General features: G+C 40.0%; 1 protein-coding gene across 3 annotated transcripts; it reads right to left on the reverse strand.

Annotated features, from left to right (window-relative positions):
- Positions 1 to 386: 386 nt before the first annotated feature.
- Positions 387 to 26302, reverse strand: acox1 (acyl-CoA oxidase 1, palmitoyl). 3 transcript variants are annotated; one of them, XM_074630585.1, is made up of 14 exons: positions 26061 to 26302; positions 23050 to 23209; positions 18557 to 18717; positions 14253 to 14360; positions 14008 to 14127; positions 13766 to 13881; positions 12509 to 12678; positions 11053 to 11215; positions 9578 to 9768; positions 7895 to 8074; positions 6296 to 6401; positions 5839 to 5982; positions 5206 to 5412; positions 387 to 3257 (listed from the first exon to the last, which is right to left on the reverse strand). In XM_074630585.1, the coding sequence occupies exons 1-14, from the start codon at positions 26167 to 26169 to the stop codon at positions 3207 to 3209; spliced, it is 1986 nt and encodes a 661-aa protein (XP_074486686.1). In that variant the 5' UTR covers positions 26170 to 26302; the 3' UTR covers positions 387 to 3206. The 3 variants fall into 3 exon arrangements, with proteins under 3 accessions (XP_074486686.1, XP_074486685.1, XP_074486684.1); XM_074630584.1 differs by lacking the exon at positions 18557 to 18717 and adding an exon at positions 20665 to 20825; XM_074630583.1 differs by lacking the exon at positions 18557 to 18717 and adding an exon at positions 15912 to 16072 and having other exon boundaries at positions 26061 to 26301.
- Between the last annotated feature and the right edge of the window lie 640 nt (positions 26303 to 26942).

A 26942-nucleotide genomic window follows, 5' to 3' on the forward strand; every position in this document is an offset into this window, starting at 1 on the left:
AGATAACCCTTCCAACATCGGTTATTTTCTTAGACTTTAAAGAGCCCCGCCAGACTTTTACAACTGTTCACAGCCTGATAAGCACTAACCATGACTAATAAACTCATCTATGCCAGCTATAAAACTGAAACTTGTACTTGTACGTTTTTCTATTTGCTGTATTTTTCTTACTGTACACTTTTGCAGCGGGATCCCAGTGTCATTTCAGGCTGAAAGGTGATCATTCATACACTATAAGTTTTTGATTTACATGTTAAGTTCCTCCAGTACATTTCTCATGAAAGTGGTAATGCATATTTATTAAAACTGGGCCTAAAGCAATGTTTTCCAAAGTGGACCTAATACTGTTCAAGCTGGTTAACCACAGGATCAAGACACAAAACAAATTGATTATTTAGTTTTTTTATTAATACAACTTGCAGGTCAAATTATTTACCAACCTTTAAAATCATATTGTTTAAAATCATTATTATTCAATAAAACATTATCACACAAATATGTTTAACAAAGAGCTTAGTCATTACATATTGATAATCTGGCCCTTACGGCAGAAATAAATGGATCAAAAAATCATACAAATACAGAAATTAATTACTATGAGCCTAATTACAACTAATTACATTAAGAAAAGACAACTTCCTCAGGCACAACAGTCATTACAGTCACAAAACAAACCTCATTACATTTTATGAGTCATTCTGTTGCTTCTTTTATTCACCAGCCCCAGTGTCTAGCATTTAAACTGTTGGATTTGGTTGCTCCATGATAAAAAATAAACTACTGCATGCTGAGATAAACCAATAGCACAAATCTACCAATTATATTAAGTATTATAAATTTATGCTTGATGAATCAGTTTATTAATGTTATATTTTTTCTGTTTTTTTGTTTCTGAAACTGTAATAACAGAAAAGGAAGCATTAATCTTTAAAAAAAAAAAAAAAAAAAAAAAGATCCAGATTGCACATAAATTATTTCATCATATATGAATCAGAAAAATTCCGTCAGCAGGATTTGAACATCGCAGCATATTAACAATGGATTTATTTAAAGTTTTGAGTTTGAAATGTGCTGGATTAAAAACTAGGAAAAGAATCCATGTAGATGTTGGCCGGGGTTTTTAGTACCCTTCGTTATATCAACCCCACACAGCAGGGAGGGAGAATACTAATTACCATATACAGTGAATATGTGGCCGCATTAAACATTCGATAACTGTCAGAAATTCATACTACGCGTCTTTGCAGGTGCTTTTTACACATTAAAACATCCTTCACCATTATCTGCAAAAAGCTTTCTGTTCCACAAACACAGAATAGTGTCATCGTTCATTCTAATGATCGAACACACGGCTTGTCAGAGAGCCACCATAGCTCAGAAATTGAGGAATTCTGAACAAACCACCCTGAAGTGCTTCATTTCAAGTCTTTGTAAATCATTCCACTGTCTCACATATATTATCTCTTGATGGGTCTCTTGGTGCCTTCAAATGGGGTCATGTTTACCGTGTTCGCGAGTTGAGTCCATATGAAGTGGAAAGTTTCTGAAAGCTCAGAGTTCACGAGTTGTGACGTGTTTGTTGACAAAGTCAGAGATGGCAGAGGCCATGGAAGTTAATTTTTCGGTGCATAATAAGTTAATATATTGAAATTTTAGTCTTATATTGTTTTTGTTCGTAATTGTATAATATGTCTGATTAAAATGTCATTATGCCTTTGCATTTCCTGCATTATGTTAGCCACTTGCTAGCTTGCTAAATTGTTAGTCTCTGTGGCTTCTAGACGCCGACAGTAACATTAATAATGCCGTTGCTTAGCAGCGGTGTCTCACGACTTAACCACTTGAACGCCAAACATACATATCCATGTTTACTTCCTGTCAGCTGATGTCGTTCACATCCACTGCAACAGGAAATAAACTGGGACACATCTGGCTTGTGTTTACACCTGTGAAATGGTCTATTGAGCTCAGCTTGTATCAATGGAGTGCACTTACTGTAGTACTGTACTGTATACTGTATATAACTTACACACAAGTATCTGTGAAGTGGATCATTAAAGTATGACAATATTATTCATTATATTGCAAGAGATGTGACAGGTGGTGGGGCTGAAAGTAAAGGCAGATTGTTTTACCTTTGTGATTGAAATACAGCAACTGGAAGATTTGAAGTGCTTTTGGGTGAACTATCGAGGAACGGTTCCATACAATGTAGAACAGTGACTTTTAAGGCGTAGTTATTAAAAATTGTACCGCTCTGAAGCACAGATGAACTTGATGCATATGCAGAAGTTTTATCTACTGACGGGTTCAAAATGGCATCATGTCACAGTATTTCACAGGGGAATATTTTTATATCTTCACTTCATGTTTCTGTTGGCTCTAATTTGCTGATTATCCAGTGCAAACTAGATTATGGCTGTCTTTTAAGTCAGTCATATTACACCATTATTCACGGGTATGGAAGGTATGGGGGTTGAAGAAGAAAAGTTGCATCAACCTTGTATAATTCCTTCTTGATGCCTAAAGCAATTAATAAAGGTCGTGGATAACAATTATAACAGACAGCACAGTGTCTTTCTTGGTCCTCGTCGTCAGGGGAAACAACCAAAATGCTTTTGCTGTTGGTTTGTTCCTAACATAAAACGCTCTAACATTATGTAACGTTCATAATGACATTCTGTTCTTGTTAGGCATTTCTATCTTGGCTGGCTCGCACAGAGGAGCCATCAGGCACGCAGCAGAAAGTGAACAAAAGATGGGGGGGAAAATGAAATACTAAGACACTTCACAATGGAATTTCTCTAGAGAAAACATGGTCATCTAAAACTGCAAATACGTGATTGTTTTCAGTATTCTTAAAGCTATTTTTTGATTTCATTAGAGATTTTTAGATAAAATTTTCATTCCTGGTTTTGCTTTCATTCTCCTTAAATCATTAGCCTGCATCATCTTCAGATTGTTTTAGGTTGTCCGCCCTGCTTACAGCTCACCTCCATCATCCCCCATCACCCAAGAGAACAATGTATACAGCTCCATCATGTTACAGTATACCATGGCCTTTAGAGTGGCTGATTATGGTGTTCAACTTGACCACATATAGAGAGAGTAGAGTAGGGAAGGTGGTGGTAATGTGGTTAAGGTTGTGCCTGTATACGCAGAGTTGAAGGCTCGCAGCCAGGAATCAAGGTGCAAGGGGGGTCAGCTCACAGTTTGGCCCGCAGGGGCTTCAGGTACTTGTGGAAGGATTCATGGACCTGTGGAAGGAAGAAGGAATGGAGCGTTTGTTAAAGCAGCAGTGGGTAGAAACGGAGCAAATATGAAACTGTCACTATATCCTGACAGTAGTGCATGAGACATGTAATCTGAAAAAAATCGTATGTCCTCCGGTGCTCCTAACGGCATCTGCAAGATTTCACAGACCGGAGGAAAACAACCAATCTGAGCTGAGTTGGAGTCTGCCGTCCAGCTTCCGTCTATGAGAGCCACAAGTCACAAGTCAATCACTTGTGAACTCCGATCAAACGGTCAAACTAGGCAGCGCTGATCAAATATGAATCAATATTCTGTTACTGTAATGCCTATTTCTCGCCTCAAATGTTTTCAGAAACATCTTGTAGTGTACTGTTTAGCTATAAAATGAGAAAGTTTGTGACCCGGCAGCCATGTTGAGGAAATACCAAGCACTGCCCACCAGCTGGAGCACAGCCAATAGGAACGCTCTCTCTCTGAAATGACCAGTGATTGGCCAAAGTCTCCCGTCGGCCTGAAAACAGAGCCATCAGGAGGTGCATAAGCCTAGTTTTCTCTCAGAACACTTGAATTAAAATATGCTGAAAGGTTATTATGGAATCTTTGCCCAATGACGCCAAAAATATTCTGCCTACTGAAGCTTTAAAGGAACTATATGTAAGAATCAGAAATTGCTTGTTAACAGTGACAACTGTGGCTGTTAAGTTACGAAATTCAGCGTGGAGTTTGTGTTGGAGTCTGAGTTGTAATGGGGACTGTACTGGTCGTTCAGCGTTTAGCGGACACCATTTCTAACCGAACATTAGGTGTGGCTGCACACTGTTAGCCCTACAGCGGAGCTGAAAATAAAGGCACTTGCGAGCGTGCATCGCATGACGTCACCTCTGTTGGATTATGTAATCTCACTCACTCAGTCTTCTTCCACTGATGTGGTTGGCCATACAGCACAAATGCAATAGTACAAGTTTAGATAGTCAAGAAAAGCTACTTTAGTCACTTCCTCTTCTGTAACCTGCTCTATGTAACTGAGCCTATCTGGACTTAAAGATTAACTCAAAAGCTTAAAGCATTAAAGTCCTACAAAAAGGACTTTCACTGTTGGCTACTGTTCATGTCACTATACACATCTATTTAGATGCAACTGCAAAAATGTTTTTATTCTATACCGAAATTGTAATGGTGTCCAAATTCCAAGCAATACTGCCCCCGCCATATTAAACTTCTCTTGCCAACAGATGTTGTTGTTCGTCTTTCAGCTGCTCCCGTTAGGGGTCGCCACAGCGGATTATTGATCCGCACATTGATTTGGCATAGGTTTTTACGCCCCCTGGGGGGGGGGAGATACATGTTTTGGTGGTGGGAGGAAACGAGAGAACCCGCAGGAAACCCACGCGAACGCGGGGAGAACATGCAAACTCCACACAGAAAGGCCCTTCTCTCGCCAACAGATATAACACACAAATTGAGAAGCTAAGAAGTCCTGAATTTTTGATCGGCTGCCAACCATCAACAGGGCGGGTCTTATCTCATATGAGCCTGTCTGAGAGCAGACGCCAAGGAGGGTAGATATTATGGACGCATGAGATTTGCGTGCAGCAGATGAACAGAAAGAGCAGCATTTCATTGAGACCGTGATGGACAATGAATGATAACCCTCATCCTTGAAGTACTCTAGGTTCAGCTTCAACAAGCTCAGTGCACGGTTGGCGACAGGAGAACAAGACCTGGCCGAACACGACCACCCAATCGAGCATGCACCGCCGTGGGGGAACTAGTGGAGTGACTGCAGGAAGCAGGCTGAGCTCGCTGGGGTTCAGATAAGGCCTGCATCCTTTTCTTGTTGCTAACATTCAGCTTGTACGGCCAAAGGCTTGACCCAACAGCAAAACATTTTATGAGTACCACCTGTGCCGTAAAAGTACTGTTATTTCACCCCCTTTGACACTGACTGACCTCTGTGGCGTTTAAAGGTGAGCGGCGAGCCCACTCGAACATGTTCTCGTAGACGTTCCCATCATATCGTCCCAGGACCGAATTCAGCTTCCTGTCGTGGACGTCAAAGGCATCGACCAGCGCAACAGCGTTGGGCCTCAGTTGGGACAGCAGCTCCTTGATACGAGTAGAAACCTGCATCACCTGGGGCACATTCAGCAGTCCAGCCTGGAATAAAACAGATAGAGATGTGGATGAAAACGTGACGCTGGACCTTACTCAGCTGCCCCAACAGTGAGGAAACAGAGATCAGAGACAGCGGGTTGTTAAACAAAGCATGAAGTCTTATATTTTTCAATCAAAAGCTCAACTGATAAAATCGAATTTGCCTTAATTAATCAGCAAAAAGGCCACCGCCCACCAGCCACACAGGCATTCAAATCCTGCACACAAAGACCCCATATTGTTAGCTCAGAGACAAAGAAAGAATTGAGGCCGGTACTTCATATGGAAGCAGACAGTAAAACTGTCCCAACAGCACAGGGAGTATGCAAATAACTAGAGCAGCTTTGCACGATATGCCTGTAACACCTGCAATAAGATGAACAACTGACTGTGGACCATGTTGTTTCTCTAGGTTATGATTTTTCTGACCTGTAGGAAGTCTCCAGAGTTATTTGTGATGCCATGCAGGGCGTAGAGCAGAGCCAGGGTCGACAGCACTGAGTGTATCGCTGTGTCACCGATCTCCCCCAGCCTTTCAGTAAAGAGCTTCACGACAACATAGTGACAGTGGGCCTGGAGACAAAAAAAAAAACAGGGAGATAGATAAATAAATGAATGAAAGGCAATAAATAACAAAGAAAGAGACAGAAAAAGAAGAAATAAGATAAACATGATGAGCAGGATTTGAGTTTGACTTAAAGCTGCATAAGAACGACATATTGGGTTCGGGAGCTCGGCATCAATCTCCACACTTACCCATAAGTCCAAGTCAGATCTGTGTATCACAAACTATGGAAAGCTTTAAACTATGTAATGATCATGATCACACACACACACACACACACACACACACACACACACACACAAAACACAGAACTGAACTCACATCTGAGGCTCTGACCAGGTCAATAGCACTGTTGTTCCAGGCGTCCTCCTGGCTCTTCCTGCGCTGCAACTCCTGCTGGATGCTCTTAGCTGCCAGCTCAACTAGACTACAAACACACACACATCATCTGTAATTAATGAATTAAAAACATTAAGACACTTTATATCCTCCATAGCCTTTCCCCTGAAATCTGGAGCTGCTCTTATGGAATAAGATTGTCTTTTCACTGGGGCTGTCAAAATGTTTTAACGCCACTAATTTCTTTAACGCATTAACACAATCGATCTTTTGGGGCTTGTAGCGGGCTCAGTTTTAAAGCTAGACTGAAGGACTGCTATCATATGAAACTGGAAAATCTAAGGAATCCATTGGTATCAACCATGTCATACTAGCTTGTTGCGAAGGAGGTTAAATAACGCTCAAAACGTACACTACATTTTGGCGAGGAAAAACTGGCATGGCCATTTATGATAATCCCATGCTGTTTTGGGCAAGTCAGTCAAGTCAGCACACTGACAGCTGTTGCTGCCTGTTGGGCTTGAGTTTGCCATGTTATGATTTGAGTATATTTCTGGACAATATTTGTCATTGTTTTGTGTTGTTAATTATATATATATATATATATATATATATATATACACGTTTGCATAAAGCAGCATATTTGCCCACCCCCATGTTGATAAGAGTATTAAATTCTTGACAAAACTCCCTTTGATGTAAATTTTGAACAGATAAAAAAATGTATGATTAATTTGCAATTAATCACAATTAACTATGAACAATCATGCGATTAATCGTGATTAAATATTTTAATTGATTGACAGCCCTAGTTATCACAAATTAACTATCAATCAAATCTATATTTTTTTTAATGGAAGGAATATGTTGAAGGGAGCCTTATCATAAACACAGAAGAAATGATTACTAACACGCAACTGTCCTTTATCCCTCTGAACACATTTTGTCTCCCTCCACCAGACAGGCTTAGCTGCCGTTTGTGCTCATCACACAGCTGACACTGGCTGCCAAATGAATTTAGATGTGACTAAGGCTGACAGTATGCAGAGATGTGATCACGGCAGCATATTATGTCAGTGACAGTGAAAAGGAGAAAGACAGAAATATGGTTGACAGCAGAGAGAACTGATTAGACTATCAGGGTGAATAATGTTGACAACTGAAGCTCTGGCCAACCCCAACACCTGAGATAAAAATCTAACTGTGTGACGAAGCAGATGACGGTGTGTCAACATCTCTCCCTCCTCTTTTGAAGCACTTGTTAAACACTTAAATTGACACATTAAATTTGCGTATTTAGCACGTGCCCATATCCAATATCCATCACTGAAAGGCAAAATACAATATCTACATGCAACCGAGAGCCAAGAGTGGAAGGGTCAAAGAAGCTATACATTGACTAAGGATAATTACTACTAAAACAAATAAAGTTAAAACAACTGTTTCACAACATAAATGTGTCCAATGAAAATGTGGAAAAGAATGAGAAATGGTAAAAAGCATTAACAAACTAAACCAAAAATGAAAACACAGTCTAGCTCGAGCAACTACATCATTTTCTCTACTGCTCTCGTCTCTTACATGGCAGCTCGTTGTTTGTAGACCTCCACCAGGGTAGCCAGGTCGTTTATGTCGACCACGGTTGGTCTGGCAGCGACGGGCTGGGGCTGGACCCTCTGATGCTTTGCTTCATTCAGATATGACACAATGCCGCTCAGCTGCTGTCCTGCCTTAGCCTGACGGTAGCACTTCACCAGGTATCTGCAGAGACAAAAGTTGAGGAGGCACACAGGTGAGGTTTAAACAATTAAACATGGGTGCACAAGCAAACTCCTAGTGACCTATTTGTGTTCACAGTCATGGAACTCAGCCGTACCCAAATGCAGTATTTCTTGTGGTGCTGTTAAAAATAAATCTAGTATCTCATCATTATACAAACACCAAAACCAACCCTGGTTTCGTATATAAACCTCTTCATTCGTTCTTATTCACAACACCTTTGGCCTTTGTGTGTGTACTTAAAGATACAGTGTGTAGGATTTGGCAACATCTGGTGGTGTGGTTGCAGATTGCAACAAACTGAATATCCCTCCGTTCACTCCTCCGTTCACTCCTCCCTTACTAAAGGCCCTGACACACCAAGCCATCGGTTGGTCATCGGACAGTTTTGGGCCCTCAGTGAGTGTCCTTCGGCCTACTTTTTGTGGTGTGTCCTGCAGCGTCGGCTCTGGTCAGCCCGTGTCTGAGGTTTTTTGACTGATTCAGCATATTGAATCAGCGGCGGAGCCCGTCGGTGAGGGAAACCACTCTGATCTGTTCAGCTTAAACGAATCAGTCTATGAGAAAAGAAAGGGACTTGAAGAACGCAAGCAGTTTCAGAAGCGCGTTGGAGAACTACGGTGGCCTTCAGGTAACGTAAAAACGTGAGAGGCTCTCTCTAGAGCCAGAGTTTGGTTTGTCCATTATGGGCTACTGTAGAAACTTGACAGAGCAACACAGCAGACTCCGTGAAGAGGACCCGCTCCCTTTGTAGATATGAAGGGCTGATTCTTAATGAAAACACGATTCTTAGTTTCAGGTGATTATACACTAATGAAAACCTAGTTATGACTATTATATTCCATTTCTGCTAATAGATCCCCTGAAATGTTACACACTGTTCCTTTAATGATCAGTTATGAACTCATTGTGTAATTGAACATTTCAATAACTGTTTGCACATCTTTGCCATGGAAACAATATCCCTTCAAAAGGCAAAAATATCACAGCTTTTCTAAACTGCACAGCTGACCTTTATCGTACTGGTGATATAAAACCATAACAGCCATCACAGGATATGAAATGTCACCTGTGTGTTGTTTTTGACGTGGGAGGAATTTTGTGGTATGATAGGGCTGCTGAGAGGGCGTAAGTTAATGTCTATATGTGTCTGTATTTGTCTGTGTCTCGCTCTCATTCTATTAAAGTGTGTGACAAAAATGAAAAAGCCAAATGTGTACTTCTGTGTGAGCACTGCTGTTTGAGTACTTGTACTAAACTGTGCAATATATTAATTAGCAAATCTTACTATATGTTTTATATAACTTTAAGTAAAAACAAAGTAAAGTGATATCACTCCTACTGTATGAGCACAAGAGTAACAAACTACAAGTCATTTCTAGAGTGTGTTTGCGTCAGAACTGGGTGGACAACTTTGTCAGGCTGTGAACTTGGTCCTAGTGAGGTGTCACATTTGTGGTCACAAGATTCTGTATGACGAGTTACCTTGCAGTCTGCAGCATCATGACCGTGTTCTCCCCTTCGTAGGTGCATGTAGGGGTGAAGTCGACGTAGATGTCCGGCAAGGCGCTGCTGCGAGAGTAGCCGTGGCCACCGCATGACATGCGGCACACCTCGATGCCAGAGTTGGCTGCCCACGTGGTAAAAGCCTTCAGACCCGCTGACGTGGCATGTAGCTGTAGATTGGAGGGCAATGAGGTGAAAATAGCTTCATGCAAGCTTAAACACTAGGTGACAATTATATATATATATTTTTTAAATCAAATAAATAAATATGACCCAGAATATTGAAAACAAAATATTGAATGATGTAAACAACAGCTCACATAAATTTACATTAATGTATGCACTAGAATTTGCTATGGATGGTCTATAATATGAGAAACAGCCAGTGCTGGCTATGGGATTTAGTATGTAATCTGCTAATATTTAAAGTTTTTATGTATTACTATTAGGGCTGTCCATGGTTAATCGGGATTAATCGCAAATTAATCACACATTTTTTATCTGTTCAAAATGTACCTAAAAGGGAGATTTGTCATGTATTTAATACTCTTATCAACATTGGAGTGGGCAAAAATAATGCTTTATGCAAATGTATTTATTACTGGAAATCAACAACACAAAACAATGACAAATATTGTCCAGAAACCCTCACAGGTACTGCATTTAGCATAAAACATATGCTCAATCATAACATGGCAAACTGAAGCCCAACAGGCAACAACAGCTGTCAGTGTGCTGACTTGACTATGACTTGCCCCAAAACGGCATGTGATTATCATAAAGTTGGCATGTCTGTAAAGGGGAGACTCGTGGGTACCCATAGAACCCATTTTCAGGTCAAGGGACCCCCTGAAAATGGCCATGACAGTTTTTCCTCGCTAAAATTGAACAAGAAGCTAGTATAACATGGTTGGTACCAATGGATTCCTCAGGTTTTTCTAGTTTCATATGATTCCAGTATCATCACTCTAGCTTTAAAACTGAGACCGCTACAACCTCCAAAAGATTGATTGTGTTATTGCGTTAAAGAAATTAATAGAATTAAAACAAATTTGCGTTAACTTTGACAGCCCTAATTATTATGAGACATTAAAACTGATTGCAAATTAATTAGAAGTTGCAGCTCTTAATTACCACAATAAAATGGTGCTAGCAATTGAAGGTAATAAAGAGAGTGTAACCAGCCACACAGACAGAGGAATATATAGCAGAATAAATATAGTACTTGATTTGAGGAACTTGCAAGCTGCATCTGCTTTCATACTGACGTGGTGTCAGTAAACAAACTTATCTAGAGTCTAAATGACTAAACTGGCTTTTGCTTGTTCCACACACTCACCACACATACAACTGGAAAGACTGAGACTAATCTACAGCCCAGTCAGTCAATACGCATCATCCTCTGTCATCATTAAACCTCGATCACACCCTACATGTGCACGTCCAGTCAGTACCTCAGGCAGTTGACTGAAGTCCCCCTCGTTGATGTCTCCACTGATGCGGTGGTAGGTCTGTCTCATATACTGGCCGACAAAATGGAAAGCATAGGCCGTAGCCAGCAGAGGGAACAGCTTATACTGCTGCGTCTGGTAATCCATGATCTGAGGCTCTGGCTCTCTGAGGGACACAAACACACAGATTGTAGTTTTCTCTATCTCATGTCAAGGTTGTACTTCCTTTGAATACATGAGGATCAGTGTTGGGTAACGTTACTTTTAAAAGTAACTTTTTACATTACGTTAGTTTCCCATCAGAAAGGGCTGTCTGATGGCGAGGTAAAGCACTGACAATATTAAAAAAAATGAATTGATATAAATGGAGGTGATGAAAATGCATGTAAAATGAAAGTGGAGCTGTAAAAATGGATGTGAATTGAAAAATGGAGTGATAAATTTATGAAGTGATTTGATTCACTTAAAGCCGATTAGACTAAAACAGTCGTGAAATGATGAACACAGAGCCATGTTTCATAATTTTCCCCATCTTACATTCATCATTCACAACACAAAATTGCCATTTATCATTTAAGGAAAATGCTTACGGATTAATAATGGAAGTGATGAAAATACATGTGTATTGAAAAATAGTGATAAATTGTAAATTGATTTGATAAACACAATACCCAACTGACATTTATCGTTTACAGCACGCAATTTTTGTTACTACCGCCCAAAATGTCAACAAAAACCACAAATGTCTGCACTAAGTCGAGAGTGCGGTTCGCCCCTTAAGGCCACTTTCCTTAAATGATAAATAGCAATTTATCACGACTGTTTTAGTCAAATCAGCTATAAATTAATCAAACCACTTGATAATTCATCAAAAAAGATTTCCTTTCACATCCATTTTTACGGCTCCATTTTTCAATTCACATGCATTTTCATCACCTCCATTTTTATCATTTAATTTTTGTTACTTCCACCCCTCATGAGCGTACACTTAAAGTGATATTGATTTTTTTTTTTTCTTGTAATTTTTCTTGTTTTTTCATTGAACCCACCATACATGTATTTGCAGCAAATGTAAAGAAATATTAAAGTGTATACAAGCATAAAACAGCTGCATTTCTCAAATGATTACAATTATCTGACATAGATTTTTTTAGATGAGCCTTTCTTTCGGGTGGCTAAATTACGTTTTGCTGCCGGCCCCGTCCACAGCAGTACCTTGCTTTGCTTCCCTTGTGGTAACTCTTGTCTGTTTCTCCAAACTGAGGGCGTGCTGACTGTCATCTACTGTAGTTAGGTAATACACTGACTATGGATAAGTAACTCATACAACCCCACTTCAAGAAACCCGAACTATTCCTTTAAGCATGGGTTTGTTTTTTCTTGTAACTTCTATGAGTTGTGCAATATTTGTGCAGCTGTTTGCTGAAATGCTTTTATGCATTCATTAGTATTGACTGACCCCTTGCGGATTTCAGACTGGTGTCGAACAGCACTGTAGCGGATGGCGATGATGCAGGATTTGGAGAGGGCCCGAGATGACTCGCCTACGATCATGGAGCGGATGAACACCATGGTGCCGTAGGTCAGCTTGGCACTTGGTGGCTTCACATAGGTTCCATCTGGCTCCACCTAGTGGAGAGGCAGAGTCATTCTAGCTGCAGATGCTTCCGGAGCAAAAGTCACACTCTCAATTCAATATACTGTATAAACTCAGTTTATTATTACACACACCTACAGTAGATAAAAGTAATGCAGTATAATACAGCAGTCCTGAAATAAATGCTACCTTCATGAAGGTTGTAATGTTCAGTTCCTGTTGAAGCTGTTTAAAAGAGAGACGTGGATTCAACTTCTGTGGTCATTTTGGAGAATATTTGTGGTGCTGTATAATTGTTTTTATTGACCGCTGTTTCTATTTGAAACAGGCTCTCCACCCATCTTCCAGCAGTATGCAGCTGAATCAGGTGCTCCTCAGTTCGAGGACAGCAAACTTACGAGGCGAAAAAGAACCTGGAGCACACTGATTCATTTGCAGCCTTTAATTGTGCAAAGTGCAACAGACTACGGCTGCGTTCAAAATCGCACTACAGTACGTACTGCAGCTTCCCTTACAAAGTACGTGCTGTTGCATGCAGTATGCATACAATTGGGACATACTACTTACGTCATAACATTGTGCCTTGAACTTTCACCCTCTTGATCATATATCTGCTGTGCAGAGGATTGTGGGTCAGAAAAGCGCGCTGGCTGGCATACTGCAAAATTAGACCAGATGCAGTAGGACATCCCAAATCTTTTTCTAGCTTACCAAATAGTATGGTGGTATGGGTATTGGAACACACAATTTCAACCCTACTGTGTCTTCATCAGAGCTCTATTGTTTTGGCCACTCCATTTATATCAATGGGGGTAGGGTAAATAAAAGAAACATCTCTCTGTATAATTCACTACAGTCCAACAGCTCCACAAATGACATCCTATAAAATAACCACAAAGTTGAATCAACATCTCTAAAAAAGTTTCAACAAAAAAATAAACAACTTTAACTATTGCGTCATGCAACTATTGCAGCATGAGTTTACACCCTCTAATGGTAAACAGACCAGCGGTGAAAACCACCAATAGCCCTCTGGTGTTGGCACATGTGCAATTACACTATTCAACTTAAACCCATTTGAACTCAGGGAAATCATCAACTCAAATAATGTCACATTACCTTGGCGTATTTCATCAGCATGTTATCCCGTGGGATTCGTACGTTCTCTAGTTTCAGGAAGCCGTTGTCAACTTCATTAAAGCCAAACTTGGGGCCGATATCTCCAACCACAATACCTAAAGAGAGAGACAGAGAAAAAAGACACAGATCGAAAAAAAGGGGGAGGCAGAGACGGGAAGGTAAATGAGGACTGACTTTACCACAAACACCACATCCAGAGAGACATCACAGACGATGGTTACCTGGCAGGGGTACGTGTGTGGTCATGTCGCGGATTTGTGTGATGAAAGCATGCAGACCGTGGCAGTTTCCTTGAGTGTAAAGCTGGGCCAGAACTATGGCATGGTTTGAGGTCTTTCCAACTAGAAAGAGAGTGAGAGGGTTAAAAGTAGTGTAACATCTTGAGGAAAACAAAACATATTAGTTATGCTTAGAGGAATTATTATACTATGCCAATTCCAGGCTGCAAAATAACTCTTGTACTTACGTCCTCCAGGCCACCATTTGATGGAGCTGATTGTGGGACTGTTCATGACAAACTCCTGCGTGGCTGGGTCATATGTGGCTGTGGTCTCCAGCCCCCTGAGGTGTGTGCCTGGAGAGACAACATATCAAAGCCCACCAAACACACACATACAGAGTACAAGGTTGAAACGCAAAAAATTAATTGAAGAGACATGAACAGACTGTAGATTAAATCATACAGAACAAAATAAAACTTCAACAATAAAAGCAAAAAAAAGATAACTGAAAACATCAAATATCATAATGGATAGAAAACATGTTCAGCCCTCGACAATTTGAAATATGCATTAACAGGTATCTGAACTCTTTTCAATGAAAAACATACAGGAGCAAAGCAGTGCACTTTGTTTGACAGATCTAAAAACATATCATATCTTAAGATAATTAAATTCATGCTGTATCTATGTCATCTAAGAAAGTTAGTAAAGGAAACAGTTCTGTCAATAACACATATGAAGGGTTGACAAGAGAGCAAGAGAGTTAGTTTGTCTAAGAGGACTATCTGATGCAGGCTGGTGGTCAGGGAGACAACACCTAGTGACAGACTCTATTCCAGAGGTTAGGACATGCAATTCAAAGGGAACTCTAATTTTGTATAATCTTTATAGATGTCCAGTGGGTCAACTGACACAAGCGGTCAGACGGGTTAAAAATATGATTAACAATTATCAAATATTTGATCTAATTTTGGTTGCGCTCGTCATCGTGTTAAAGGACGGGTTGGTAGTGCTGTTCAAAAAAAAATGTTTGTTGTATTTGTTGAAATTCATCATTACATCCCGACAGCAATCAACGAATCAAGTGCTTTGACAAAAAAAGGGAAAAATCCGGTATCTCTGGCTGTCGCAGGACTGTAATAAACCCGTCCAACCATTTAATTCGGGATGAATGTAATGATTGGACGGGCTACCTGTCTGTCTACTTGCACTCCGCCCGTGCTCTCATTGTGCATCACCGGACAGCTGTGAGCACCAAGAATAGCCACGTTCTTTGTTTATGTTCATAATGATAATAGTGGGGGAGTGGCTTTGGAGGGAGGCCTGAGGGGACGGGCTGTCGGTGTTGCAGACTTGGTGATTTTCTCTCTAGATTTAGGGACATTTGGAGTTAGTGTTGCTACTGTCATTAAAAAAGAGTTGGCAACACTGGGCTGGGTTTTTCGGTTGGATCATTTTTAAAATCTAGTGTACTCTTGCTAGACTTTCAGCACTACCAATCCGATCCCTACCTTTTAGCAGTTTAGAAAATTAAGTTAAACTTGGGATTTGTTTGTGTGTCTGCCCACTCGTGTAGCTTTCCCTACTTGACTGAATTTACTTGTATCCTACACAAAAGCAAAATATGGCGGAAAGGATGTTAAAAACACCTGCAGACAAACAATAAACGTTCTCAGACAATTATTAATGGTAGTTTAGTACGAGTACATATTAGTGCCTATTAGATCAACATTAGTTTTAACTAAAGCATCAGACCTATCACAGTCTTAAAATGTAGCACCGGTCTGTTTTTGCAATATCATTACTACACAATTTTGGGGTCTATAGGCAATGATAAACCAAATAATCCCAGTAGTCCAAAATCTCAGGCCTGATTATGTCTGACATTTTGGACTGCATTTTACCGTGGCCCATCTCAGTCTGAGCGTAGGTGCCGATGATCTCTAGGTTCCAGGCGGGCATGAAGAAACGGTCCATTTGCTCTGGGGTGGCCTGGTTGAGCAGTGTGGGCAGGAACATCCCCAGATGGAGATCCAAGGGCTCTGGCCTGTCTGGGTGCACACAGCTAGGCCACGCAGGGCAGGGGCAAACGGAAAAGAGAAGCAGGTGGTGATGCGGAAAGGGCAAGGAGGGAGATGCTTAGGGAATTTTTGAGGACAGCAATATAGAAGATTTTAACCATGTAATGGCAGATGAATGAAGAGAGAATGTTGGATAAAGTATTTTCAAAACTCCACAGGAGAGATTATGGGTATGAATTGATATGGTTCAGATGAAGAAGAAGCGAGGGAAGGGATAAGGACAGATGTTGTGCAAGAAAGAAGTGAAGGCAGAAGTGAGAGACAAATTTAAACAGCTTGTGAGCATATCATGCATATTGGTTTGATCGTAAGCTCATAATTTGGCTTGAAACTCCACTCATTTTATATCTGTCTTTAGGAGCTGCATCAATAAAGTTCCCCCGCCACATGTGAGTTTGAATGCCTCAGTTATGTACAGCACTTTAGTCTTTTAGCCAGTTCTCAGTTTAGGTTCTGCCTGCCCGTGTTCACTGTTTCTGACCATAAGCTGATCAAATCAAAGCATAAAGGTTCTGAGTCAAACAAACTCCTGATTTAGCTGCCTCTTCTTTACACTTAGTGATCAAATGTAAACTTCTTGTTCTTCATTAGATAGATCTAGGATATTGTAGGCACATTTTCAGTGTTTTATGATGTTTTACTGACCAAATGATTGATAAAGACACAACCAGCAGACTAATTGATGAAGAAAACAATCGTTAGTTGTAGCCCTAGAAACGTGGCCAAGGGCACACATTAGGTCACAACATAAGGACACTCTGGATGCACTGGATTTGGCCCAGTGTTGTAATCTTCCAAAGCACAGGTGAACAAAATGTTTATTAAAGATGGGGCCGTCGATTCTTAACTTTCAGTGTAGGATTGCAAAGATGAAATACTAATTCATAACAACATCCACTTGACTTTGTTACAGCAGGGCAACAAACAATAGCTGGCTTGGCCTACATTCTCTCAGATTACAAAGACACATTCAGAAGCTTGAACTCAGCCTCATTATGGGATCCCAGACCACATATTTGTGCAGCATATAAAGTAGCTTCTCTCGCTTTTGATGTGAGGATGCATGAAAAGGACAAACTAGAATTATCCGCCTTGCGGTTGTATGTCTCCTCCAACCAGTCAAGTTGCAGTTTACATCCATGTCTGTCCAAAATGTCATTACTTCAATATGTTATCCTGTTAGACATTTGTGTGAAATTTTCATAATTATTATGCCCAAAAACTTGTTTTGTAAGGTCACAGTGACCTTGACCTTTGACCACCAAACACATCAGGAGAATGGTACCGATAGATGGACAACCCAAAATAGAATGCAAAAAGATATAAAAGATGTTCAGACCATATTCAGTCTCCAGTCTACACTACCTACCAATACACATGCCAGAACAACTTCTTCACCATTTCTGGCCACTCAAGATGTCAACAGCCAAACCGAAGACAGACCCAGTCATTAAGACTAAATCACTGATTAGAATTCATTGCAAAATGAGTTAATTATTAGCAAAAGAGATGATAAGTAATCAAGACATAGTAATCAAAATACACTCAATAAGTGCCTTATCATGACATAAAGCTGCATTGAGAGAGTTCTCAGAAGAAAAGCAGTAGAACTACCGAATACGGGGATGTGAATACGTTTTGGAAAAGACGAGACAAAACTAATATATTATATTTTAAGATACTACTAACCCTGAAGGTGTAAGAGACAACCACTAGCGGAGCGACATTTGAAATGCAGCTACAGTACACGCACTTAACTAGCCATAAGTCACCATCAGTGTTCAACATTAATGTTTTTTTTCACTCAGGCAGGTGGGTCAGAAATCTACTTGACAAAGTCAATTTTGATTAATTAATTATTAATTATTTTAGTGGTTATCAAATAACAACAAAGACTAAAGTTAATTGTCATGTTTAATAATTATTTAAGAATCTGGAGTTTTGCCCACATTCTTCCCTAACGCCACCCAACTAAACTCCTGTTTCCAGGATAACTGAAATACTCGCTTGCGCTTCAGCTCATGAACTTTGCCTTTACCTGCCGGCATTTTCTCGCGAGTACCCGATCGGTACTGCGCATGTGAATCTTTCAACAGAGATGACAAGGAAGCGAGATGGCTCACTCCTTAGCTGCTTCCATCATCAGCTCTTGAGAAATGTGTTTAATTCTTTTTTTACCATTTGCCCGATCAGGCAAAAGAGTTGCTGGATTTACTAGCCCGACGTGGCATTTTACTTGTGGGCAATCCTTATTGTAGAGCCCTGACCTTCTTATGCTAGAACAAATGTAACCATGCAACTACTTTTGAATTTTCTACATGATTTGGATCTGTCAAACATGTACAAGAATTCACAGTCAAAAACACAAATGCCAATTTGTGCTATTTTATAACAGCACGATGAAGTTGTGTCTGAGGGCCTTCAACAACAAGCAAGTAGATAAGTTTAGGGCTAAGTCCAGGACTGACCGTGACCCAGCTCGGTTTGGGCATATGTGCCCAAGACTTGGGCGGAGTCTACCAGAGGTAACCATTTCTTGGACTGTTGAGGGTCACACTGGTTGTACAGGGTCGGGAGGAACATGACAAAGTGAAGCCCCATGGCCTCGTGGTAGCTGCCTTTAGCCATACTGGGTGAAGGAAAGGTATAGGACACACAAGTTCAGACTTGCTGTTACTCTCAAAGGTTCTGATGTATTTGCTGACTCACTTTGCTATGGTAACACTGACAGACTGTGATTTTTATGGCTGAGGTTCAAGTTCATCTCACACATACAATTAATTTACTTTTTTGGACATGCTGCTTTGTTATCTGAAAAGTTTTTCAGTCAAATTCAGTGTTCAAAGCATAGACTGTATATAAAGATGGACGACATGAGAGCTCCCAAAAAGTGAAGCCAAAACATCTTGATCGCCCCCTGGTGGCTGGCTGCAGTATAGGTCATTAAGCCCACTTCCTCCATGTTAGTGTGGACATGGGTCAAACTAAAAAGTCAAATCTACACATCAAATACATTTTTCCCAAATATAGTTTCTGTCATTTTAGGTAGTTATTATCACGCTGATGTACAGTATGTTCAAGTGTTCATTTTTCTGACAAGTTTGGTATTAATTAGTTATTTGATGCTATAAAAAGGAGGAGGGACGTCATGATTGACAGCTGTGAGTCTCTCTCGATGACAAGCTGTGGCCGTGCTCGGCTCACGATTGGTTCGGGCGAGTGACCTCGATATTGCGGCTCCATCGCCCAATCAGACTCTGCTTCCAAATGACATAACAATCTCAAGATGGCAGCTCTTGTATACAAGATATTTTGGCTTCACTTTCTGTACAGTGGGAGGAAGAGGAGACATGCCCTACAGTCTATTGTTTGAACAATTAATTAAGACTTTCAGATAAAATAAAAAAGTTTCCTGTTGAGGTACTTTATCATTAGGACTGGATAAAGTGGCGCATATTTTTCTTATTTACGATATCTTTTCTGGCTCCATAGAAAACAATCAAATTACAACTGGGACTGACAGTACAAGAGGTATGAATGTGATCCACATCCACCCTTTATTACATGCTGCCTCAATTAAAATGATGATTTTGAAAAACCCACTGCATATACATCGAATAGACTGACAGAAAGCTTGGGAGTGCACACTGAAAAGTTGACCAAAATCTCTAAAAAAGCAATGTAAAAACTGATTATCTTCTACATTGCATTATGTTGTACAGCTGGTGAAATTCGGGCCTCGCATACCCTCTGACACAGTTTTAATCTCATGTTGGACTTTGACTGTTGTCACTGATTTACCTCGTGGCCACACACAGCTACACCGACTGTTGGCAAAGCTACAATTTATATAACACAGTTTCCACCGGAAATTTCTAACCCATCCATTTGTTTAGTTGTTTGATACAGTTACAGGATGGCAGTGGAATTGGTGCAATAAAAATGTTAAAATGGTCCACCATTTGTAATGGCTGTGCTCATATCATAGTGCCCAAGCTACATCATGACACATCATGGTATTTGAAACAAACATTGGTAATGTAATTTTGTTTACAGGCACATAGTTATAACATAGTTTATCAGTTAACGAACAATCCAGGTATATTATTTGATTACTGCCATAAAGTAAACTCAAGTGCATTATCATGATATGAATTTGGAATGAGAGAGTTGTGAGTAGGAAAGCAGTAGAACTACCTAAAGTAAATGGGAATACGTTTTGGAAAAGACAAGACAAAACTAATATATCTTATTTTAAGATACTACTAACCCTGAAGGTGTAAGGGACAACCACTAGTGGAGCGCTGTTAGTAATGCAGCTACAGTACACATACTCAACAAGCCATAAGTCAGCATCTCTTGTTAGAACAAATGTAACGTGAAAACACAATTGTCAGGACACGCATGCAACTACTTTTGCAATTTTTACATGATTTGGATCTGTCAAACACGTACAAGAAATCACCAGAACAGCTACTGGAACTTATCATAAAAAAAAAAAAACGAATGACAATTGTGTCTGAGGGCCTTCACCAACAAGCAAGTAAATAAGTTTATGGCTAAGTCCAGGACTGACCGTGACCCATCTCAGTTTGGGCATATGTGCCCATGACTTGGAAGGACTCTGCCAGAGGTAACCATTTCTTGGACTGCTGAGGGTCACACTGGTTGTACAGGGTCGGGAGGAACATGACAAAGTGAAGCCCCATGGCCTCTTGGAAGTTGCCTTTCACCAAACTGGGTGAAGGGAAGGTATAGGATACACAACTTAAGTTCAGACTTGCTGTTACTCAAAGGTTCTGATGTATTTGCTGACTCACTTTGCTATGGTAGCACTGACACTGTGATTTTTATGGCTGAGGTTCAAGTTCATCTCACACATACAATTTATTTACTTGTTTGGACATGCTGCTCTGTCGTTTGAAAAGTTTTTCAGTCAAATTCAGTGTTCGAACAAGTAATTAAGACTTCAGATAAAATAAAAAGTCTCCGGTTGAGGTAACCTCATCATTAGGACTGGATAAAGTGGCGCATATTTTTCTCATTAAACAATGCCTTTTGGGGCTTCTTTCTGCAAAACAGTCAAATTACAACTTGGACTGACAGTACAAGAGGTATTAATGGGATCCACATCTATCCTTTTTACATGCTGCCTCAATTAAAATAATGATTTTGAAAAACCCAGTTTTAATCTCATGTTGAACTTTGCTCCGACTGCATTTATGTGAGTTATATTTAGGTATATTATTTGGTTGCTGTCATAAAGTACGGTCAGGGTGTGGTAGAGCCATTGTACATTGTGTAACATGTCAACCACGTACATTGTGTAATTTACAAATTGCAAACACCTGATAGTGACAGTATCTGACAGAGGTCATAATAGTTTGCTCTATATTAAAAACATATAGTCAGTAAGTATAAAACTAAGTGTATTTACATAAGTATATATTGTGTTTGTTTTACTTCCCTCTATTAAATTTGAATTGTAAATGACTGACAGTACACTGTAATATTTCTTATTTCTGACTCTGCACTCCTTGTGTGCCAGTCACTTCACCACTGTTACCTCCATGTTTATTAGGGGTGGGAAAAAAATCGATTCACCTATGTATCATGATTTTTTTTTACGATTTTGAAATAGATTTTTTAATGCCAGAATCAATATATTTGCTTCATTTGAGTCTATGCGGAGGTTGAAGGAAGTTACCGCTTTTATTGTTGTAGTCAGAGTAACATAATGTCACTTTCCAACTCTGTCAACAAAACAAACCGCAGCAAGCCGAAACAAAAAAGTAAAAAACTGCGGATGGTCCGCGTGGATACGACTTGAACCCTCACATGTTAAATCCAAAGTGGTAAACACTACACATACAGTAAAGTATGGAAACACTTTGGGTTTCACACATTGCCAGGAAAAGCAGAGCTAGAATTGGCCGACGCTACAACTGTAGAGCACCCATATACTGACATTTATATTGAATGCATTCAAACGGCCCGGTGGAGCTGAACATGGATGTATAAAGAGAACGGAGCTGATGAGAGAGCTAGCGACGCACTTGGTGAAGTTAGCGGAAGTATACGTGTGTGACTACGTCTGGTTTTCAGAATAGGGTGTTAGCAAAGGGAACTGTATATACAAAATACATATATGGAAATAAGGTTGATTGGATTATATTAACCGGAAGTATAAAACATTACATGTCCCTTAAAAATTAAAAAGAAAATACCACTAATTTGTGAGGGAATGTCTTTATTCTTTGATTTTTGGGTTGCTGGAAAAAATGTAATAAATAATGCCTGACATCAATGACTGATATATTTGACTTCATGACATCTCTGACTACATACATGCTGAAAATCAAACATTTTTACTGTATTAATTTAGATATTTTCCAAAGTAAAGGTCCATAGAAGTGTATGATTTAACTTTTTCCCCATGGTCTAGTGTTAAAAAAGTTAACAGAAATCGCAATAAATTGTAATATCGAATCGCAATACTTAAAAATCGCAATACATATTGAATCAGCACCCAAGTATCGTGATAGTATTGAATCGGGAGATAGGTGAATCATCCCAGCCCTAATGTTTATGAGAACAAACTGGACTGGACTGTTAAGTGCCTTACATTGCTTTCTAAACATGATTTTAGTGATAATAGGGCACTATTAGTATTACTATCTCCTTGTGCCAAAATTCTCATTTTGAGGTATCATGATGTACAGTTCTCATTTCCAAATCAATAAGCCAGAGCCACAAATTTCAATACTTGAGATCTGTTTTTTGAGCACTTCAAAGGACATAATCCCCTTTTTGTGTAGGCTTTTTGTGTTCACCTCCCCTAGCAGCTGTGTGTGGGCTGTTCTCCCTCAGCCTTGCAATCACATAGACCTATCTTGATCTACAGTACAGTATGTAAGCCAGCTGACTGTTGGCCTCACATGTCGACTCGTTTACCACATACTTCTTATAGCAGTAGATCTCATCTGGGTCTGCAATGCCATACTCTCTGAGCTTCAGGATCATCTGGGCACTTTTTCTAACAGCCTGGTCATAGCGCTCACTGCGGGACAGGAAGTTTGGGTCCTCCTCCTTAAAGTCCGGGTCGCTGACAACCAGTGACTCTACAGTAGAAGGTGGATATTAAATCAGGAAAGTATCTTTTAGTCAACAAAGCACATATATTGTACAGACAAAGAGGACATTTCCAAAAGTCTAGTTAAAATCTGTGAATGTGTACCCACATGTGTATCAAGTGTGTATCAAGATTTGGTGCTTGAACTTAGAACTGAGGTCTACAAGGACAAGATTACTACACAAATACAGTACATCCATGCATGATCAAGTATATATGTACGCATTTACAGTTTTGTCTACACACTTATAGGGATGTAAGAAAATATAGATACGCATGAGTATCACGATATAATGTTGTGTGCTACTGAATCGATTCTCCAAAATGCTGCATTGATTTTTAACTAACCTCTTAAAAATCCTATGGGCCTTGACCTCTGACCTTAAGATATGTGAATGAAAATGAGTTCTATGGGTACCCACGAGTCTCCCCTTTACAGATATGCCCACTTTATGATAATCCCATGCAGTTTTGGGCAAAAACCATGCATTCTTTTGCATGCAGTACAAATGTGTTATTTTCACCTATTCTATAATGGTGTATTTGAATAGTTCTGCATACTGTGGTCCATAAACAGTCTTAGAATTACATACATTGGGTATCACTGGAAAGCTGAGACTCTTGTGGATCCAATGAGTCCAATTGTATTTATGTGTAATGATTTTAGTCCCCATGACAGCCATTTCACATAGTGACTTTTTTTTTTACTAAGGTGGTGGTTTGTCTTTATACTCCGATAGTTTTCCTAAAATAAAAAAAACGCAATATATCGCCTTTCAAACATTATTGCAATATATCACAATATATTGAATCGTTACCCCTGTATCATGATATGTATCGTATCGCCAGATTCTTGCCAATACACAGCCCTACACACTTACAGATGTATGTAGGGGAGAGTGGGGTAAAATGAGCCAGTGGGTAAGTTAACCCACCCCCTGTATCTTGGCAACTGTGATTATGTTTTGTCATGTGACCATAAATTCAGGAAGTACCCATCATTTCTATCTTGCTGTGATGGAGTCAAGCACATGGGAGAAGTAGTAAGTACTTTTTTACACCAAAAACAGTTTTTTCCCTATCAAAGTAAATTTTCTGCATGTCAGGAATAATGAATGTTAGGTCAAAGCAAATATTGAATGATATTTTGATTGTTCAATGGTCTTGAAACTCACAGGTGGTTTGTTCTCACAAGTTCATAACTGTGAAACTGTTTGTTAACACACTTATGCTGAGGTTTAAACTTAAAAACTCAGATGTTCAGTTTACCCCACGATGGCTCAACTTACCCACTGACTCGGATCAATTTACCCCTTACCTGGGGCAAGTTGAGCCACAGGAGCACTTTTTTTGGGAAGGTCATTTTTTCCAGACAGCTTTGTGATGGATGCATGCTGATCATTTCATTTGATAGGAGAGATCCTGAATTTAAGGTTCAAGTTTTCATTCTGCTTCTGTCTCATTTTTCCTAACCTCGAGGACAGCATAAGTAAAAATTGGCTCATCTTACCCCACTCTCCCCTACACATTTACACATTAAGTCTACACATTTACAAATCTGATTACTCATCACACATGGATTGAGATACAGTTACACAACTCTCCACACACACATGTGCAAATAGGAGGTTTGCCACAATAATGGCACCGTACATTTTTAAATGTGTATACACACACTGACACACTTGGGTCCACATTCAAAAATCTACCTCTTTACATAGCTATATATACATATATTACCATGATTTGACATGACCTGCATTTATATTCCGTCCACATTGAATCAAACACACAGTATGTTGTTCTTTGCTACCTAGAACGCTGTGTTTTGTCAATGTCAATAAAGTAGCATAGCGTAAAGTTCAGTTGCACAACCATTGGTAAATGTTGGTAACCGTTGGTAACCTTTGGTGAACATTGGTAACCGTTGGTAAACGTTGGTAATGTTGGTAAAATCACTTGTGCAATTTTGTGAATAGTCTGTTTATTGTCAATACTGTATATACTGCTCCCATTTTTATACTTCCTTCTATTTAAATGGTTCATATTTTGTCACACTTTGTTTAGCTCTTTTTTTTTTTTTTACTGTGTTAGCTGATGCATCTTGTTTTTTGCACTATCCCCTTTGCTGCTGTACACTGCAAACTTCCCCACTGTGGGACCAATAAAGAAATATCTTATCTTAAACGTTGGTAACCGTTGGTAAACCTTGGTACACGTTGGTAACTGTTGGTAACCCTTGGTACACGTTGGTAACTGTTGGTAACCCTTGGTACACGTTGGTAACTGTTGGTAACACTTGGTACACGTTGGTAACCGTTGGTAACCCTTGGTACACGTTGGTAACTGTTGGTAACACTTGGTACACGTTGGTAACCGTTGGTAACCCTTGGTACACGTTGGTAACTGTTGGTAACACTTGGTACACGTTGGTAACCGTTGGTAACCCTTGGTAACCGTTAGCCAGGTTACCTGTTAACTTGCATCAATGGACACTACTGTACACGTTACTGTAAAGATGTTTGACACATGAAAAGGACGCCGAATTAACCTGTGGAGCTCACCAAGTCACCCTAACATACCTAACTTAAGAAATATCATCTTAAATAGATTTAGGTTGAGATATGTTTCTAAATAACGTAAAATGCTGCTTCAATTCAGGACAAACAGAATATTACCTTGTTTCTGTCGACAGGAAAACTACAAGCAAACATTCGCTCCCTTTTCGCCACAATACTGCTGTTTTCATATCATCACTATCATCATTATATGAAGTTGTCGGTGTCGGCGGTAACGAGCACAATAACTCCTAATAACATTATAGGACATTTCAAACTCACCTATTTCTCTCCTTCTTCTGGTCTTTTCAGGGCCTCCGTCCAGAATGTTGGTCAGTTTCTCGACGTTAAAACTGGCGTTTTGCCGCTCTTTCATAATATCGGGATTCATGGTTCTGTATCCGACTGAAAACAACACTTATAACTCAAAAGTACAATGAGAGTCGTGTTGTATAACCTCCTGCAACCTCAACTTGAAGGGTCTCCTGTCACGGCCTCCTCCTCCTGGCGCAGGCGCAGAGACTTGCTGGAAGTAGTGATGTGTCGGTCACGAACGAGCCGGTTCAAAGAGCCGGCTCTTTTAAGTGAACGATAATGGTACATGTCCACAGGGGCGTTTTTTATCGCGAGGGGCCGCGACGCTTCCCAACATTGGACGCTTGGTGGGCTGTCACTAGACACAAGGCTGTCCCCACCTGATTGGACGAAGGCTTTCCCTCCGTTGGCTGCTGCTCCCAGCTTTTAAACCAGAAACAGTATGGAGGCTCGTTTGGAAACTTTCTTCTCCTCAACACGGGCACTCCATGCACTGACTGTGACTGAATGTTGTGTTAATGACGTCCGTGCGACCAATCAGGTAATGACAGAAGAGGATCATACCATCAAGCAGCGAGTGGCGGGGGTGCATGGCGCGCTGACAGTCTACAGGTACAGAGCAGGAGGAAGAGGAGGAGAGAAAGAGAGAGGAGTGCGGTAAGCAAATAGCAGACAAGATGAGAGACAGTCGGAAACGAAGCAGCATGTCAAATTATGGTATTCTGGAGATTATAGGGTTTATTATAATTATATTGAATAATTTAAGTGATATATGTGCACACATACTAATCATAGGTCAAAACAGCTAAAGCTAAATTTGGCTGAATTATAGAAGGCAGAAGTGGTAAA

The sequence above is a fragment of the Sebastes fasciatus genome, chromosome 3, assembly GCF_043250625.1.
Source record: "Sebastes fasciatus isolate fSebFas1 chromosome 3, fSebFas1.pri, whole genome shotgun sequence".
In the NCBI taxonomy this organism is placed as follows: domain Eukaryota; kingdom Metazoa; phylum Chordata; class Actinopteri; order Perciformes; family Sebastidae; genus Sebastes; species Sebastes fasciatus.

Bases quoted from the DNA above. Each gene is read 5' to 3' on its own strand.
- acox1 (XM_074630585.1), bottom strand. From the start codon at position 26,169: ATGAATCCCGATATTATGAAAGAGCGGCAAAACGCCAGTTTTAACGTC. The intron at 18,718-23,049 runs GTATGTGGTAAA...TCCTTCACCCAG, and splicing joins GAGATCTACTGCTATAAGAA to TATGGCTAAAGGCAGCTACC. The intron at 14,128-14,252 runs GTAAGTACAAGA...CTCTCTTTCTAG, and splicing joins CAAATGGTGGCCTGGAGGAC to TTGGAAAGACCTCAAACCAT.